Consider the following 16,546-nt stretch of genomic DNA (forward strand, 5'->3'; position numbering starts at 1 on the left):
GGCCGAGAAATTCCAGCAAAGGCTGTCCCTGCCCGGAATGCCCCGTCACTCTGCTGAACTCCCGCTCAGCCCGCATGGGCCAGCTCAAGGTTCCGCTCCTCTGTGGGGCCACGCCGGCCTCCCACATCTCCTGTGGGCTCCAATCTCCCGTGGCTGCATGCCCTGTCCCCACACGATCCTGTTTCTCTATCCCCGAAGCTCCCTGGGTTGTCCTCCGGGCTCAGATCTGACCCACTTCTGACCCCAAGGGTCTGTCCCTCACCCCCGCGCACCTCGCCGGCACTGACTCACTCAGGCAAGCTCCACGGCGCTTGTGCTCAGGGAGGCTCTGGAGGCCCGAGCCTCTGCCTCGCAGTTCCCGCCAAATGCACTGCCCCAGCGCAGATCCCTTCAGCCTCAAGGCTGGCCCTCCTGACTTCCGGCATGCACGTGCTGGGAGGGTCCGGGGCTGAACAGGGCTGGGGGGAGGTGACCCAGAGAATGGGGTGGGGCCAACAACGTGGAACGGAAGCAGGGGGCAGAGCCTGAAATGCGTCCAGCCTTGAGGTGGGAGCCGTATTCAAATGAGGCCAGGAGACAAGCCAGGGGCTAGGGGCTCAAGGGAATGGCAGGTCCTAGAATTTAGCTCAGTAGTTGAGAGCCCAAACACAGGTAACCCCACCTAGAGGACAGCCTCAGCCTTAGGTCATGAAAATGGAAGGGTCAGGGCAAGGGAGTGGAATCCCCACCTCATTCCCCACCTAACTGCAGTCACTAAGGTACTCTCCATCTCAATGCTCCCACCCCTCAGGTAAATCACCTGCCCTCTCTCCGTCCATTTCACATCAAACATGGGTTTAAAATCCCACAGCGTGGCTGAGTGCTAAATAGACCTTGAGTAGGTGTCCGGTGGAACTCAGCTTCCTCCCAGAGAGGGTCAAGGCAGAACCTGGGATCACATAGCAGCTGGCTGGGCCAGGCCTTGGCTCCTGGATGGGACTCACGACTAGACTTTGCCACTCCCCTCCTGCACATTAAGACAGGTTGAAGTTCCAGGACAGGCTCCAAGGTGTGGGCAGTGGCACCCCTCCCTGCAGGAAAGGCAGCCTTGGAAATCCCTGGCACCCTACCCCCCACCCCACCCGAGTCCCTTCCCCCTCAGGAAGGAAGACCCTGAGTATTAAGAGAAACTTGAGTTCCTGAGCCCTTACACGAGCGGTGGGGGAAGGGCTGGAGGCCACAACCTCAGCTGGAGCCACGGAACAGCGGGAGGAAGTGTTTGGCCTCGGAAAGAAGAGACCCAGGTGAAGAGAAGGTGAATGTGCAGAAGGTGTGACCAGTAGGGAGCCACGTGGAGACGAATTCCAGGCAGAGAACACCTGGCTGCCTATCTTTTCCATTTCCAAAGCTTAGGGGCTCCATCAGCCTTGGGTGTAGCTGGCCCACCTCACAGAACAAATTAAAAATCCTGGGAGCAGCCGGGCGCGGTGGCTCATGCCTGTAATCCCAGCGCTTTGGGAGGCCGAAGTGGGCGGATTACAAGGTAAGGAGATCGAGACCATCCTGGCTAACACAGTGAAACCCCGTCTCTACTAAAATACGAAAATTAGCCAGGTGTGGTGGCGGGCGCCTGCAGTCCCAGCTACTCGGGAGGCTGAGGCAGGAGAATGGCGTGAACCCAGGAGGCAGAGCTTGCAGTGAGCCGACATGGCACCACTGCACACTAGCCTAGGCGACAGAGCGAGACTCTGTCTCAAAAAAAAAAAAAATTTCTGGGAGCCCCCAAGGACATACAGGAGCAAAGCACGTGTGAAGATGGTTGGAAGAGTTTCTGACTCCGAGGCAGTATTCTATTTCTTCCTTTGACAGATGAGAAGACTGAGGCCCGGAGGGAAGACAAGCGTGTGGTTATCAGCTGGCATATGGTCCAGCATCCTGCCCACGCTCCAGCCCCTAACACTGGGCCAGGAACACTCCTTCCCCCAGCCTACTGTGGTCCAAAAGCTGGGCGTGGTGACGGGCACCTGTAGTCCCAGCTACTTGGGAGGCTGAGGCGGGAGGATCGCTTGAGCCCAGGAGTTTGAGGCTGGCCTGGGCAACATAGCAAGACCCTCAACTCTAAAAAAATTTTAAATTAATAAATAGAGTCCTAGAGAGGCCGATGCCCACCTATGCCCTTTCCAGGGCAGTTTAATTGGTATCATTTGTAAAAGGTCTTTTCCATTACCCCCAAAGCCTTTGCGTTCCCTTTCCAAGAAGGCAGCTATTTACTGGTTTTGGCCCCATGTGCAACAGTAGGCCTTGGTCTGATGCTGCCACAACACTCCCATGTGATACTCCAGGTGAGAGTCCAAGTGCAAGTCTATGTCCAGCTCTGGGCAGCAGGGGGAAGGTGAGGAGAGTCAGGTCTGTAAATTGAAGCTGGGCAGGGCCCTGGCTGGCTGGAGATGTGTGGGCAAGGTGAGCAGGCCCCATGTGCACCCCAGCTCCAGTGCCCACTGGTGTGGCTGAAGCCCAGGTTGGGTGTGGTCAAATTAGAGGTCCTGAGAGAGAAGCCCTTAGGCCGAAGTGTGTGCTGGGAAGCAGGCCAGGGCAGAGGCCCAGGGAAGATCTCAGCAGGGGCAGTGTGAGCATGAGCAAGTGTGTGCACCTGTGAGCGTGCAGACAGCCCAAGATCAGAGATACAATGTGCAGGGGCCTTTGGTGAGTGCGTGGCTGTGCCCCTCCCTTCTGAGATACAGGCCCAGCCCCTGCCTCCAGAGGCTAAGGGAGCACACCTGGGGGTAGGAGGAGTTTGGGAAGGAAACTCAGCTGGAAATGGTTTAGGCCTCAGAGCCCACATCCTGTGGGAGGGGCTGTCAAGGGGCCTGCTGTCCTGGTCCTGTCGAAGTCCTCAGAGATGCTGGAGTGACAGTCCTCTAGGGGTAGAGATGGTCGTCTTCCCAGGAGAAGGTGGCCCAGAGACTCAGAGGTGGGATCAGTCCTGCCAGTCCTGGATCAGGAGGCCTCTGTCGGGCGCCGCCCCCCTTCCTCCTCCATCAGCAACAGGCGGCGCCGGCCAGCCTCATAGTCAGCCTCATCCACACTGACCAGCAGGCGAACAGCCTCCCGGCCCACAGCCTCTCGCAGGGCCTCAGTCAGGAACACGCCCCGCAGGGCCTGCAGCAGGGCGCCACTCAGGTAGTCCCCCCAGAAGGCGTCCAGATAAGAGAGCTCTGAGAACTTGATGTCACAAACCACGGAGCCCAGGTCCCTTGAGCGCAGCACCGCGGTGGCCTGACCAAACACGTCCAGCTGCCGAGCCAGCGCCTGGGGCCGCCGGGATGCCACGCCCTGCTCCAAGGCTGGCCCATGCTCGCAGTACTCTGCTCGAACCCGGAGCCGGATGTCTGCAGGGGAAGGAGGGATTTGTCAGGGAGGGGGCCAACACTAGACACACTGCTTACGGGGACGACCACCACCACCCTTCCTCCCTCCAGCCTTCTCCCTCCACCCACTTCCGGTAGCCACACCCTATTCCTGACACAGCCTCCCCGGCTCTGTGGGGTTCCATAACCAAGTACGTCGTCCTCCTCTCCAGCCCCACCACCTCCTCACTGCTCCAACAAGCCTCTCCCCTGCCAGGGGTGCTCTTTCCCTTTATCTGCACAACACTTGCTCCCTCTCTTCCTGCAGGTCTTTGCTCAAAAGCCACCTTTCCAACAAGGCCCACCTAGACCAACCTATTTACAACTGTAACCACCCACCCAGCCCTCTCCACAGCACACCAGGTCCCACACCCTGCTCCATTTTTGTCCAAGGCACTTATCACCTTCTAACCTCCTCTGTCAGTTACTATCTGCTCATCTTCTGTCTCTACACTCAGTGTGGAGAGACAGATGACAGGAAGGAAGGAGTTTTTGTCTGTTTTGTTCACTTGCGTAACTGTGGCACATAGTGGGTACTCAATATGTATTTGTGAAGAACTAATGCATGAACTAATGGACTTGCCTTTAGGCAACCAGCCTCACACCCAGCCCCCAAATAATGAGATTCACATGGTGCCAACCACATCCCCATCCCTCCCATCTACCTGAGCCACCACTGCAGAGGCGCAGGGTCCTGACCAGGCCCGGGAGGCTCGCGGCTGGACCTGTGCTGGCTCTACTGGGAGTTAGGTGCTCTCTTGCCACAGAGCTGCTAAGATGATGGGCTGGAAGCCCAGAGCTGCTGGGGGCCACTGTGCCAAGAGGAGAGAAGGAAGCCTACATAGGGCCAGCCACAGAGAGAAAAAGATTCCTGAGGTCATCACATTAGCCCACGATCGTAGCTGGATTTTCAGCTACACTCAACTCCCCTTTTTGCTGAAGCCAGTTTGAGTTGGTTTCTGTCACAGCTGTCCCCACATATGCCCAAATGAGGTGGCAGCTGTGCACAGGGGACAGGACACTGGACTTCTGAGGCTATCCTGTAATCATGAACTTCGCATACCACCTCTCTTCCGGGATTTCTGAATTCCCACCCATCACCTGGGCTAGAAACAGTACCCCCCCATTCTCTCTACACATCCAGTAAGGCTGTCCTGAGGATCAGCTGTGAGCCAGAAATAGCAGCAGCCAACACTTTCAGAGTGCTATCTGCCAAGCGCTACACCAAGTACTTGAATCACAGAAACTCATTTAACCTACAAATGACCCTGTGGGACAGGTCCTATTACCACCAACTTACAGATGAAGAAATGGAGGCCAAGAGAAATGAAGTGACTCGCCCAAGGTCACACGGCCAGGCAATGGCAGTGCCTGACAGAGGTCATTTAACCTCCTATGTCCCTGAGAGTAGGCTCCTCAATCAACTAATGAAGTGGATTCCCACACAGGAGCCTTCAGCAGTGTGACCTGTGACAAGTCACAACCTCTCTGAGCATGGGTTCCTGCCTAAACAAGGGGACAATTCCTGCTGTGAGGAGCTGTTAAGAAGATTAAAAAGAGAGCAACGGATGGAAAGGAACAAGCTAACACTGCACACAGTGTCCAAGGGGTGCTCCTGGAATGGCAGCCACCAACCCCTCTGATATGCCAATTACCTGACCCTTGGGGATGCAACAGAATCAGCCCTGTGGGGCAGGGGCCATCATTAGCCCACTTGACAGATAAGGAAATGAGGCTCTGGGAGGGAACGTCTCATGCTGTGGCTCCCTTCAACTTTCATAGACCATGTCAGCCACTGAGCAGAAAAGAGAAGGCAGGGCCTCTGCTCCCCAAGACAACCTCACAGTCCTGCTCACTTCCTCCTCCCACCCCAAACCCTTCTTCTTTCTGGCTCTAGGGGAACCCCATCCTCCCCACTCAATGCCCCGGGAAGCCTGCCCGGCCTCAGCCCCTCGGCCCTCCCACGGCATTCAGGCCCAGCTGTCTCTATCCAGAGGACAAGGTCCTTGACTGAGTCCTTGACTCCAGTAAGCAACTGGCCATGACCTCAATCAATGTGGGTGGGAAAGCAGGGGGCTGGGAGGAGCAGCGCCTGTTCCAGGCCACACAGGGGTGGCTGGCCACAGAGGCAGGGCCAGGTGGTGGAGTCCCACAGACCTTGAGGTGAGTCCCAGCTCTGCCACTCTCTAAGCTGTGGGGCCTTGGGCATGCGACTCACCTCTCTGAGCCTGTTTCCCCATCTGACACACAAACAAACAAGAGGTCCTTGCTGCACATTGAGGTCACATGGATTAAATGAGGCAACTCGTAAAATGCTTGACTCACAGCCCTACGAGAAAGAAGGCTCCCAGAAACAGGAACTGTAATTTCGACACCCACCTCCCTACCACTATGGCCCTCACCCAGGCCTTCACCTCTCTCTCATGGGTCCCTAAGCCAACCTCCTCCTTGGACTCCTCCAATCCCTGCCATGTCCCCCCATACCGTACATCGAGTCACAAGAAAATGTTCCCCACAAGAGCTTTACTTAGAAAATGACCTGTCTACCTCCTTCATCCAGAACACTTGCCAAGGCTCAGCTAGTGGGACCCCCCATATCCCACCCAGTTGAGTCCTCTCTCAGTTCGTCCTTCTCCCCAGCGTGGACCTCTGGTGTAAATTCTCAGTTCACCCAGAGCCCCTACCATGTCAGAGTGGACAGGGGAAAGGGACAAGGCCAGAGTAGATCTCTGTGCCCCCGTTCAATCTTTTTTTTTTTTTTTTTTTTTGAGACGGAGTCTCGCTCTGTCACCCAAGCTGGAGTGCAGTGGCATGAACTCGGCTCACTGCAAGCTCCGCCTCCGGGGTTCACGCCATTCTCCTGCCTCAGCCACCCGAGTAACTCAGACTACAGGCGCCCGCCACTGCGCCCGGTTAATTTTTTTGTATTTTCGGTAGAGACGGGGTTTCACTGTGTTAGCAAGGATAGTCTCGATCTCCTGACCTTGTGATCTGCCCGCCTCGGCCTCCCAAAATGCTGGGATTACAGGTGTGAGCCACCGCGCCCGGCCTCAATCTCTTATTCAACAGATATTTCATGAATGCCAGGCATGCCACGGTGACACGAGGGCCCTGCCACAAGTGGGACAGGGAGATGTCTCTAACTTCCTACCCACAGTTAGGAAGCACTCCCCACAAGCCAGGCTCTACTCAAGGGCTTTCCTCTCTCAGCCCATCTAATCCTCAGAGCACTTCATCAGCCCTATTTACAGATGAGCAAATCCTTCAGCAGACCACACTCCCACCTCTGAGCTGGAAAGCATGATCATGGTGCACAGGGAAAAGACAGGGAGGTGCCACCAGGCAATAGGAGAAGGCGAGCCTTCTCTGAGCCTCTGCTCCACTCTTGGCACCCAATCGTGTGCTTTACCCTTCCCCAAAATAATCACAACAGGTGACACCTGCATATAGCTTTTACTACAGGCTGGCACAGTACTACATACTTCACATCTGCTGACCCCTTTGATTGTCCCCACAACCTTATGAGGTGATGCTGTTATTATCCCTTTTCTGCAGATGGGGAAATTGAGGCACACAAGTTGAGTCACCTGCCTAAGGCCACCAGACAGGAAATGGCAAAGCTGGAATTTTACCTGAAGTGTATGGTTCCTGCATCTGAGCTCTTAACTACCCCTATCCTGTTTGCTACCTCACACAGAACCATACACATCAAATACACAACTAAAAGACATCCTGAGGGCCAGCAGAGAAAATTAGGGCAAGTTATAGTTTAGATTGAAAGGATCAGAGAGGATCTCTCTAGAAAATGACATCTGAAGTAAAATGTGAAGGAGGACAAGTAGGTTTAGAAAGAAAAACAGGAGAGAAAAAAAGAATGGCATTCTTTTTTTCTGGCTCTAGGGGAACCCCATCCTCCCCACTCAATGCCCAGGGAAGCCTGCCCGGCCTCAGCCCCTCGGCCCTCCCACGGCATTCAGGCCCACCTGTCTCTATCCAGAGGACAGGAGAGATGAGCATTCATGGAAGTCCAGAGAGAAAATGAACTTCAGGCCTGCACAGGCTGAGGGGCCGGTGTGGCAGGAACGTGGAGGGGAGAAGGGCATTAGAGGAGAACTGGCAGCCAGGTCAGGGAGGCTGATCTCAATCCCAATCGCCAGCAGACTCAAGATTCTACGGCCTCTGAAGGTGACCACACCTCTCTGCACCTCGCTGGCCTCCTGTGTAAAACAAGGCTCCCCCTAGCAGCCGCCCATGTGGGGCTATTGTGATAATTTGGGGCTGAATGCAAGGAAAGAGGGGAGGCCAGGAAGGCCAGGCATGCAGAGAGGACAAGAGGCAGGACCTGCTGACTTAGAGGCGACTCCAGCTGTGCTGTGAAGTGGCAGGTGGGTAGAAACAGGGCCAGGGCAGCAGGTGGGGAAGGGTCACAAGTGGCTGTCCAGGATGAGAGCAGTAGATACGGAGAGAAGTGGAGGAACTGTCCTGTGTGGCCCTGAGCAGGGAGGCGGGAAGAGTACCCAGCACCATGTGTGCTGGACCGGGAGCTGGCTGCATCTTTTCCACTTTGGCAGCTGTGGGGAAAAGTTCCCTGTCCCTGGGGGGACAGGGGCAGGTGCCACGCCTTCCTAGAGAGGAGAGCTGCTCCTGCTTCCTCCACGCAGGTGGACCTGGCACCCTTTTGTCCCCCACCCCCACCTCACCAGTCTCTCTTTGGGCAGATGGGACATCAAGTGAAATGGGCTACTCAGTGGGGGACCAGGGCGAAGTTCGAGGGAGCAGGTCCTGGGCTGGGTGTGTCTGGGAGCCCAGAGATGAACCTCACTCAAGTCCTCCCTCCAAGAGTTCCTAGTTTGGGTGGTGATCAGGTTTGGATGTGAGTTCTCTCCCAATCTCATGCTGAAATGTGACTCCAATATTGTAGGTGGGGCCTGATGGAAGGTGTTGGATCATGGGGCTGGGTCCCTCATGAATCCCTTGGTGACGAGTGAGTTCTTGCTCTGGTATTTCCTGTGACAGCTGGTTAAGAGTGTGGCAGCTCCCCCACCCCCCACCTCTTGCCATGTGACAAGCCAGCTCCCCTTGGCCTTCCACCATGAGTGGAAGCTTCTGGAGGTCCTCAACAGAAGCAGATGCTGGCACCATGCTTCTTATACAGCCTGAAGAACCGTGAGCCAAATAAACCTCTTTGCTTTACAAATTACACAGTCTCAAGTATTTCTTTATAGCAACACAAAAATGAACTAACACAGGTGGGCTGGGGAAAAAGAGGACCTGTGCTTCCAAAGTACTGGGGGGCTTCCAGCCTTGCTGGAGAGAGGCGGCCAATGTGCTTCAGTGGAGAGACCCCACACCTGCCCCTGCCACCACACCAGGACCAGCACCAGCCTCCTCTGGACAATGGTGGGAACCCTCCCAGCATTCTGGCTTGCCTCACTCATCTCTTCTCCACAACAAAGCCAGCATCATCATGTCAAATGGAAAGTTCTTCAACTCCTACTGAACTACTGATTTGAGGCAATGAGGAGAAGCTGCCTCCAACTTCAGAGAGGGATAAGCAGCCATCATCTGCTTCCTGATGGAGGGGCACAACACACCCTCAGAAGCAGGCTTGAGGAAAACAAAACATCAAACCAGAATCTAATCAAGCCTCTCCAGACCCACTACCAATCTTCAGGAAATACAAAAGACAGGATAGAACACACTGAATCAACCCTACTGCAGGATACAGTCAGCAAAATCCAGTCTTCAGGAAATGCTACGGGACAATTGCTTTCAAAAACTACAACGCAAGGTGGAGAAAGAGAGATGGTAGGGGAAAGGACAGACTTCAGAGAACCTACACTTATGAGACAACTGAAAATCTGAGCACTGATCAGATATTTGATAGTAAGGAGTTATTAATCTTTTTTGGTGTGAAACCCTGTTTTTATCTTTGGCCAGCCACAGTGGCTCACACCTGTAATCCCAACACTTTGGGAGGCCGAGGCAGGCAGATCACCTGAGATCGGGAGTTTGAGACCAGCCTGACCAACATGGAGAAACCCCATCTCTACTAAAAATACAAAATTAGCCGGGTGTGGTAGCATATGCCTGTAATCCTAGCTACTCGGGAGGCTGAGGCAGGAGAATTGCTTCAACCCGGGAGGCAGAGGTTGCAATGAGCTGAGATCATGTCATTGCACTCCAGCCTGGGCAACAAGAGCAAAACTCCATCTCAAAAAAATAAAATACACAGTGAAACATCTACAGACGACATCATAGGGCAACAAGAATTTACTCCAAAATTCCTAATTATCCTAAGTTAAGATCAGTCATGAGTTGACAATGGCTGAAGCTAGTCTATCCACTTTGGTATATTTTCCATAGAAAAAATTGCAGGGGCCAGGTGGGGGCTCATGACTGTAATCCCAGCACTTTGGGAGGCCAAGGCAGGTGAATCGCTTTGAGCTCAGGAGTTCAAGACCAGCCTGGGCAACAGGGCAAGACCCTGCCACTAAAAAAAAAAAAAACAGAAATTAGCCAGGAATGGTGGGTCACGTTTGCAGTCCTAGCTACTCAGGAGGCTGAGGCTGGAGAATCACTTGACCTGGGAAGCGGAGGTTGCAGTGAGCTGAGATTGAGCAACTGTGCTCCAGCCTGGGAGACAGAGTGAGACCCTGTCTCATAATTTAAAAAAAAAAAAAAATTGCAGGGGAGAAGCAAAGCTGATCCTGTCATTCAAATCCTCCAACTGCTTTCCATAATTAAAAAAAAATGCAAAATCGGCCGGGCGCAGTGGCTCACACCTGTAATCCCAGCACTTTGGGAGGCCAAGGCGGGCGGATCACAAGGTCAGGAGATCGAGACCACGGTGAAACCCCGTCTCTACTAAAAATACAAAAAAAAAGCCGGGCGCCATGGCGGGCGCCTGTAGTCCCAGCTACTTGGGAGGCTGAGGCAGGAGAATGGCGGGAACCTGGGAGGCGGAGCTTGCAGTGAGCCGAGATAGCGCCACTGCACTCCAGCCTGGTGGACAGAGCGAGACTCCGTCTCAAAAAAAAAAATGCAAAATCCAGGCCCTGTAGGATTTGCCCTGGTTCCCTCTCCTAGGGGCCTCCACCCTACTCCTCCATTCCTGCCAGTTTCCTTGCCATCCTCCAGGCTGCGCCTGAGCACTGGCACATCCCACTTGGGCCTGTGCTCCCGCTGTCCTCTCCATCGGGAACATCCTTCCCCTGACATCTGAAATCTCTCTCTCGGCTTTCTCCCACCACAACACAAGCTCAATGAGGGCAGGGCCTCCCATCCCTGCTAACCTAGCGAATAATAAATACTCTATAAATACATATGGAATAAACAAACAAACCCAAGTTTCAGCCCAGCTCTGCCCCCTGCCACTGAGACTAGTGACTGCCTTTCCCTGAGCATGCCTCTTCCTTTGCAAGATGTCACCCCACCTCAATGGCTGTCTTGAGAACTCAGGGCCAGGTGTGTAGTGCCCACCACAGACCCTGAGAAGGACATGGTCGCTCAGATGTCCTGTGTCCAAGCCTAGGACCACCAAGGTGCCCTTCCTCACTGTCTCAGGCAGTTGGGAGTTTGTCTAGTTCTATCCCTCAATGGAGGGCAGCTGGCGGGGAGTCACAGGTATCACAGCTGAGGAGGGGTCAAGAATGGCAGGCCTCTTCTTCAGTAAGGCCTTCCACCTCTGGCATTTGGCCTCTCTAAAAGTAAGCCATCCCATTTTTCAGAGGGAAAAACAGGAGCCCAGATGGGGAGAGCCTCACTCCAGTCCCACCCTGCCTGGTGAGTCAGCAGTCAGACCTGCTCACCCATCTCCCATAGAGGCCTAGCCATGCCCTGGTTAACAACCTCCTCGCCTCGGGAAAGAGACTTGAAGCCTCCCTTGGCTTGTTCCTGTCTTCCTTGAGGCAATGACTCCCTCACCTGCCCAGCCAGCCTGGTGGCTCTGGGAATTACTGGCTGATTCCAGGGGGAGTCAGCACCAGGCAATCACCCCCTCAAACTCTGCCCCACAAGCCCGTGTAGCTGCCTGGACCTAGAGCTGGCTCTCTAGGTCTGTTTCTTTTGACAGCACCCAGCACAGGTATCTGCTGCCTCATCTACAAAGTGGGCATGATGCCCACTCCCTGGAGGGCCATCATGGGCACTAGGAGGGGGCAGGTGTGCGTGCTTTGTGGACTGGAGAAAGCTCTGCAGATGGTAGAAGGAAGCACCTCCAGGCCAAGGTCTCCTGGAAGACGGGACACGCCAGCATCTCACCAGCTCCAACTAGGCCTCCTGACCTCCAGCTTCCACACTGGCCTCCTCCACTGAACCCTTCCACCTTGAGCACCTGCCGCTCCCCTCAAGTGCCTCCTCCCCTCCCTCAGCAGCCTCAGCCCTCCACAGGGGCTCAGCACCACCCCTGGCCTCATATTTCATTAGGGCACTTGTCACTAGCTGACGCCACCTGCTATGCTGGCTTATTTTCGAGTTATCTGTCTCGCCCACTATAATGTAAACTTCTGGAGGCTGAGGAATTTCTTCACCTGGTCCAATTCTGTGTACTCCGTGCCTGGAACAGTGCTTGGCATAGAAATGATGCTCACTAATAAAAACTGGATGAAGGAATTAACAAATAAACCCTTCCATGGCTCCCCCACCCAGCACCCCCTGGAATAAAATCCAAACCTTCAAGGCCCCCCACCTGTCTCATCTCAACCTGCTCTCACCCACAAAGCCTCTGCTCCAGACAGACTCAGCCCTGACCACATCCGGCTGGGGACTGCACACATAAGTCACTCTGCCAGGATCACCCTTCCCAGCTCCTCTTCCAGCTTCCTTGAGCTTGTTCTAGACATGGCACCTCCACAAGGAAACTGGGGTTGGCCAGGGGACTCCCTGCACACGCCAGAGCCCCTGCACTCACAATACCTGTGCCACCTGTCACACCAGCCTGGCTGCCACTTTTCTCATCTGTCTTCTCTGCAGCCTGAGAGCTCGAAGACCATATCTGATCCCTTCTGTGTTTCCAAAGCCTGCCCAACTAGAAAAAGGAGTACTACAGTTGAGGGGGTGCTCATGGCTGTGTCCTCCCCACAGGACCAAGTGGAATTTCTCAAGGGCAAGGTCAAAGTAGTCTCATAGCAGAGTCCCCAGTCCACCGTGTCTACAGTCAGCCCTATGGCCAGTGCCCTTTTTTATTTCCTAGGTCACTTCTCCTCACCCTCTCCAACACGACCCTCAGGCCAGACCTCTGCCCAGTCCTTCTCCGCAGACCTCACAGCCTCTTCAAGTGATTAATTTAATCTACTTAACACACACCTAGCAGAGCACCTACTAGATGCCCAGTGTGTGCTAAACACTTTGAAAACCCTAACTTAATAACCGATTTTCCAGATGGAGTTAGAGTTCCTTGAAGAGGTATCACATCATATCACCCTCCTGCTCAAAACCCATTGACAGTGCCTGGTGCACAGAATAAAATCCAAACTGTCATCCCTGCCGTGGTCCTCCAGGCCCAGCTGCTCTGGCCCCAGCCTGGCTCCTCCACATGCTCCCACCCTCTCTTTGTGGCGCTTATCATTGTCTAAAATGATCTTCAGTCTCACTGGTCACCTGACTAGGTCAGCTCCACAAGAGCGGGAACCCTCGCTGCAGCACTCCTGCCCCAGGCATACTGCGCAGCAACAGTGAGAACAATAAACCCTCATACAGCGTGTGCTGGGTTGGGCGCTGCTCCAGGCATACCATGGGTAAATCTGTTTTCTCTCAACAATCCAAACAGGGAGGCGATTATCAGCCTCACTTTACAGATGTGGAAACTGAGGTGGATGACTGGACGCGGTGGCTCACACCTGTAATCCCAGAACTTTGGAAAGCCGAGGCAGGTGGATCACTTGAGGTCAGGAGTTCGAGACCAGCCTGGCCAACATGGTGAAACCCGTCTCTACTAAAAATACAAAAATCAGCTGGGCACGGCAGTGGGTGCCAGTAATCCCAGCTACTTGGGAGGCTGAGGCAGGAGAACTGCTGAACCCAGGAGGCGGAGGTTGCAGTAAGGCAAGATCACGCCGCTGCACTCCAGCCTGGGAGACAGAGGAAGACAGTGTCTCAAAAAAAAAAAAAAAAAAAAGAAACGAAATGAAACTGAGGCAGAGAGGTTCAATTACTGGCCTGAGGTCGGACAACTTATTTAAGTGCCAAGACCAGGATGTAAATCAGGCAGCCTGATCCAGGATCATTGTTTTTTTAGCCTGTGATATGCTGCCACTGCACAAGAAACGTCTGAATAAGTAAACCCAGGCAGATGTTTACTGAATACACAAATGAAACTAGGGCAAGGGGTTGTCAGGAAAGGCTTCCTGAAGGAGGTAGCACAAAATCTGATCCTTCAACGATGGACAGGATGTAGACAGGCAAGATGGCAAGAAAAAGGACAAGAATTCCACTGTGGTGAACGAGAGCTGCCACTCATCTGCCAAGTGTGTCATATGCCCCAGAAAAATGCTCATTTCTCCCACCCTCCGTAGCCCGCCCGGGGCATGCATTGCCAAGGCCTGCAGATACCTACCACAAGTCACTTTGCCTTCGGAGGAAGGTCTGGCGTGCTCTGGCTGCTGCTGGGGTGCGGCTGGAGCCCCTCTCCGCCGCCGTCTGGCACCACCATTGGGCCGGCCTCGACTCCGCCGCTGCCGCTTGGTTGGGGGGGAGCCTGAAAAGAAAAAAATGGGGCAAGTTGAGGACGACTAGGATGACAGCTACAGTGCCCAGCTGTATGCCTGGAAAATAACTCAAGATGTTCTTCGTGCTGAGCCCGAGTGAGCCACTCTGCCTCCCTTCCTCAGTCGCCCTAAAAGTTGAAGAGTACCAACTAGTATCATCTAGGAAGGGCAGATGAACACACCCTACCATGCTGCAGCAGGCCCACTCCAGGTGTGATGGAACCCTAGAGAAATCTCTGCACACTTACACCAGGAGACAAACATGACAACCGCCACCAGGGCATTGTTTATCATGATGAAAACCTGGGAACAACATATCTGGCAAGGAAAAACAGGAATATAGGGAGATCTCCAAGATAGACCGTTTAAGGAAATAAAGCAAGATACAAATAAGTGTGTACAGTGTGCTGTACTTTGCATAAGAAAAGAAGGAAATTAAGAGTATATATATTTGCAAAATGAAACACTGGAAGCACATACTAGAAATGAATGAATTGGGGGTGAGGGGCACCCAATAGTAGAAATGACATGTCTAAAAACACTTTTCTTTCTTTTTTTTTTTTTTGGAAAAAAATTCCGCCTGTTTTCCCCGGGGGGGGGGGGTGGGCGTGAGTCTGGCCCATCGCAACCCCCGCCCCCCGGGTTCACGCCATTCTCCCGCCTCAGCCTCCCGAGTAGGTGGGACTACAGGCGCCCGCCACCTCGCCCGGCTAGTTTTTTGTATTTTCAGTAGAGATGGGGTTTCACAGTGTTAGACAGGATGGTCTCGATCTCCTGACCTTGTGATCCGCCCGCCTCGGCCTCCCAAAGTGCTGGGATTACAGGCGTGAGCCACCGTGCCTGGTCAAAAAACACTTTTCATATTTTTTTGTTTTGTTTTGTTTTTTGAGACCGAGTTTCGCTCTTGTTGCCCAGGATGGAGTGCAGTGGCGCAATGCAACCTCTGCCTCCCAGGTTCAAGCAATTCTCCTGCCTCAGGCCCCTGAGTAGCTGGGATTGCAGGTGTCTGCCACCACAACCGGCTAATTTTGTATTTTAAGTAGAGATGGGTTTCACCATGTTGGCCAGACCGGTCTGGAACTCCTGACCTCAAGTGATCTACCTGCCTCAGCCTCCCAAAGTGCTGGGATTATGGGCGTTGAGTCACCAAGCCCAGCCCCATGCTTCAGTTTTGACTTTTGACTCATGTAACCGATTTACACATTTAAAAAGTTAAAAGAAATAAACCATAAAATTAACACAAACAGGCCAGGCATGCGGTGGCTCCCACCTATAATCCCAGCACTTCTGGAAGGCCGAGGCGGGTGGATCACTTGAGATCAGGAGTTCGAGACCAGTCTGACCAACATGGTGAAACCTGTCTCTACTAAAAATACAAAAATCAGCTGGGCATGTTGGTGCTCACCTGTAATCCCAGCTACTGGGGAAGCTGAGCATGGAGAATCACATGAACCTGGAAGCCGGAGGCTGCAGTGAGCCAAGATTGTGTCACTGCACTCCAGCCTGAGCGACAGTGTGAGACCCTGTCTCAAAAAAAAAAGAAAAGAAAATTAAACACAGAAGAAAATGAACCTGGTCGGACGCTGTGGTTCATGTCTGTAATCCCAGCCTACAACCTAGGAGTTCAAAACCAACCTGGAACCTGGGGCAACATGGAAAAATCCGTCTCTATTTAAAAAAAAAAAAAAAAAAATTAGCCAGGTGTGGTGGCATGTGCCTGTAGTCCCAGCTACTAGGGTGGCTGAGGTGGGAAGACTGCTTGAGTCCAGGAGGTCTAGGCTGCAGTAAGCAATGTTTGTGCCACTGGACTCCAGCCTGGGAAACAGAGCTAGACCCTTGAAGGGAGAGGGAAGAAGAGAAGGAAAAGAAAGGAAGAAAGGAAGGAAGGAAGGGAGGGAGGGAGGGAGGGAGGAAGGGGATTGTATACATAATTGGTAACATGAATAATCAGATGAAAGAATTATTCAAATAACTTGAAGAACATTCTGACTGTAAAATCTCAATGGGATATGCTCAGAGAACAAAAAACACAAATAAAATCTAAGTTTCATTCACTAGATACAGTCAGCAGTTGTACTGACTTTGTTATTTTGATGCTATTTAATTACTGTTGTAAAATAAATCAAACAAATCCACATCACAATGTTATTAAGACGAAAGACTTTTAGTATAAAAAAGTCTGGGACGGGCGCGGTGGCTCAAGCCTGTAATCCCAGCACTTTGGGAGGCCGAGACGGGCGGATCACGAGGTCAGGAGATCGAGACCATCCTGGCTAACACAGTGAAACCCCGTCTCTACTAAAAAATACAAAAAACTAGCCGGGCGAGGTGGCGGGCGCCTGCAGTCCTAGCTACTCGGGAGGCTGAGGCAGGAGAATGGCGTAAACCCGGGAGGCGGAGCTTGCAGTAAGCCGAGATCCGGCCACCGCACTCCAGCCTGGGCGACAGAGCGAG

At 53.3% G+C, this 16,546-nt stretch overlaps 1 protein-coding gene across 1 annotated transcript in view; it reads right to left on the reverse strand.

Moving 5' to 3' along the window:
- Positions 1 to 2,141: 2,141 nt before the first annotated feature.
- The window catches only part of DEDD2 (death effector domain containing 2), a 23,109-nt gene continuing 8,704 nt past the window's right edge, over positions 2,142 to 16,546 (reverse strand). The window contains exons 5-6 of the mRNA XM_017849839.1: positions 13,942 to 14,082; positions 2,142 to 3,368 (exon numbers count right to left, since the gene is read on the reverse strand). Of these exons, the coding sequence (XP_017705328.1) occupies positions 2,977 to 3,368; positions 13,942 to 14,082 (533 nt within the window). The 3' untranslated portion in view covers positions 2,142 to 2,976. The remainder of the gene's footprint in view (positions 3,369 to 13,941; positions 14,083 to 16,546) is intronic.

This window comes from Rhinopithecus bieti, unplaced genomic scaffold (assembly GCF_001698545.2).
Source record: "Rhinopithecus bieti isolate Rb0 unplaced genomic scaffold, ASM169854v2 scaffold_33065, whole genome shotgun sequence".
Taxonomy (NCBI): Eukaryota; Metazoa; Chordata; class Mammalia; order Primates; family Cercopithecidae; genus Rhinopithecus; species Rhinopithecus bieti.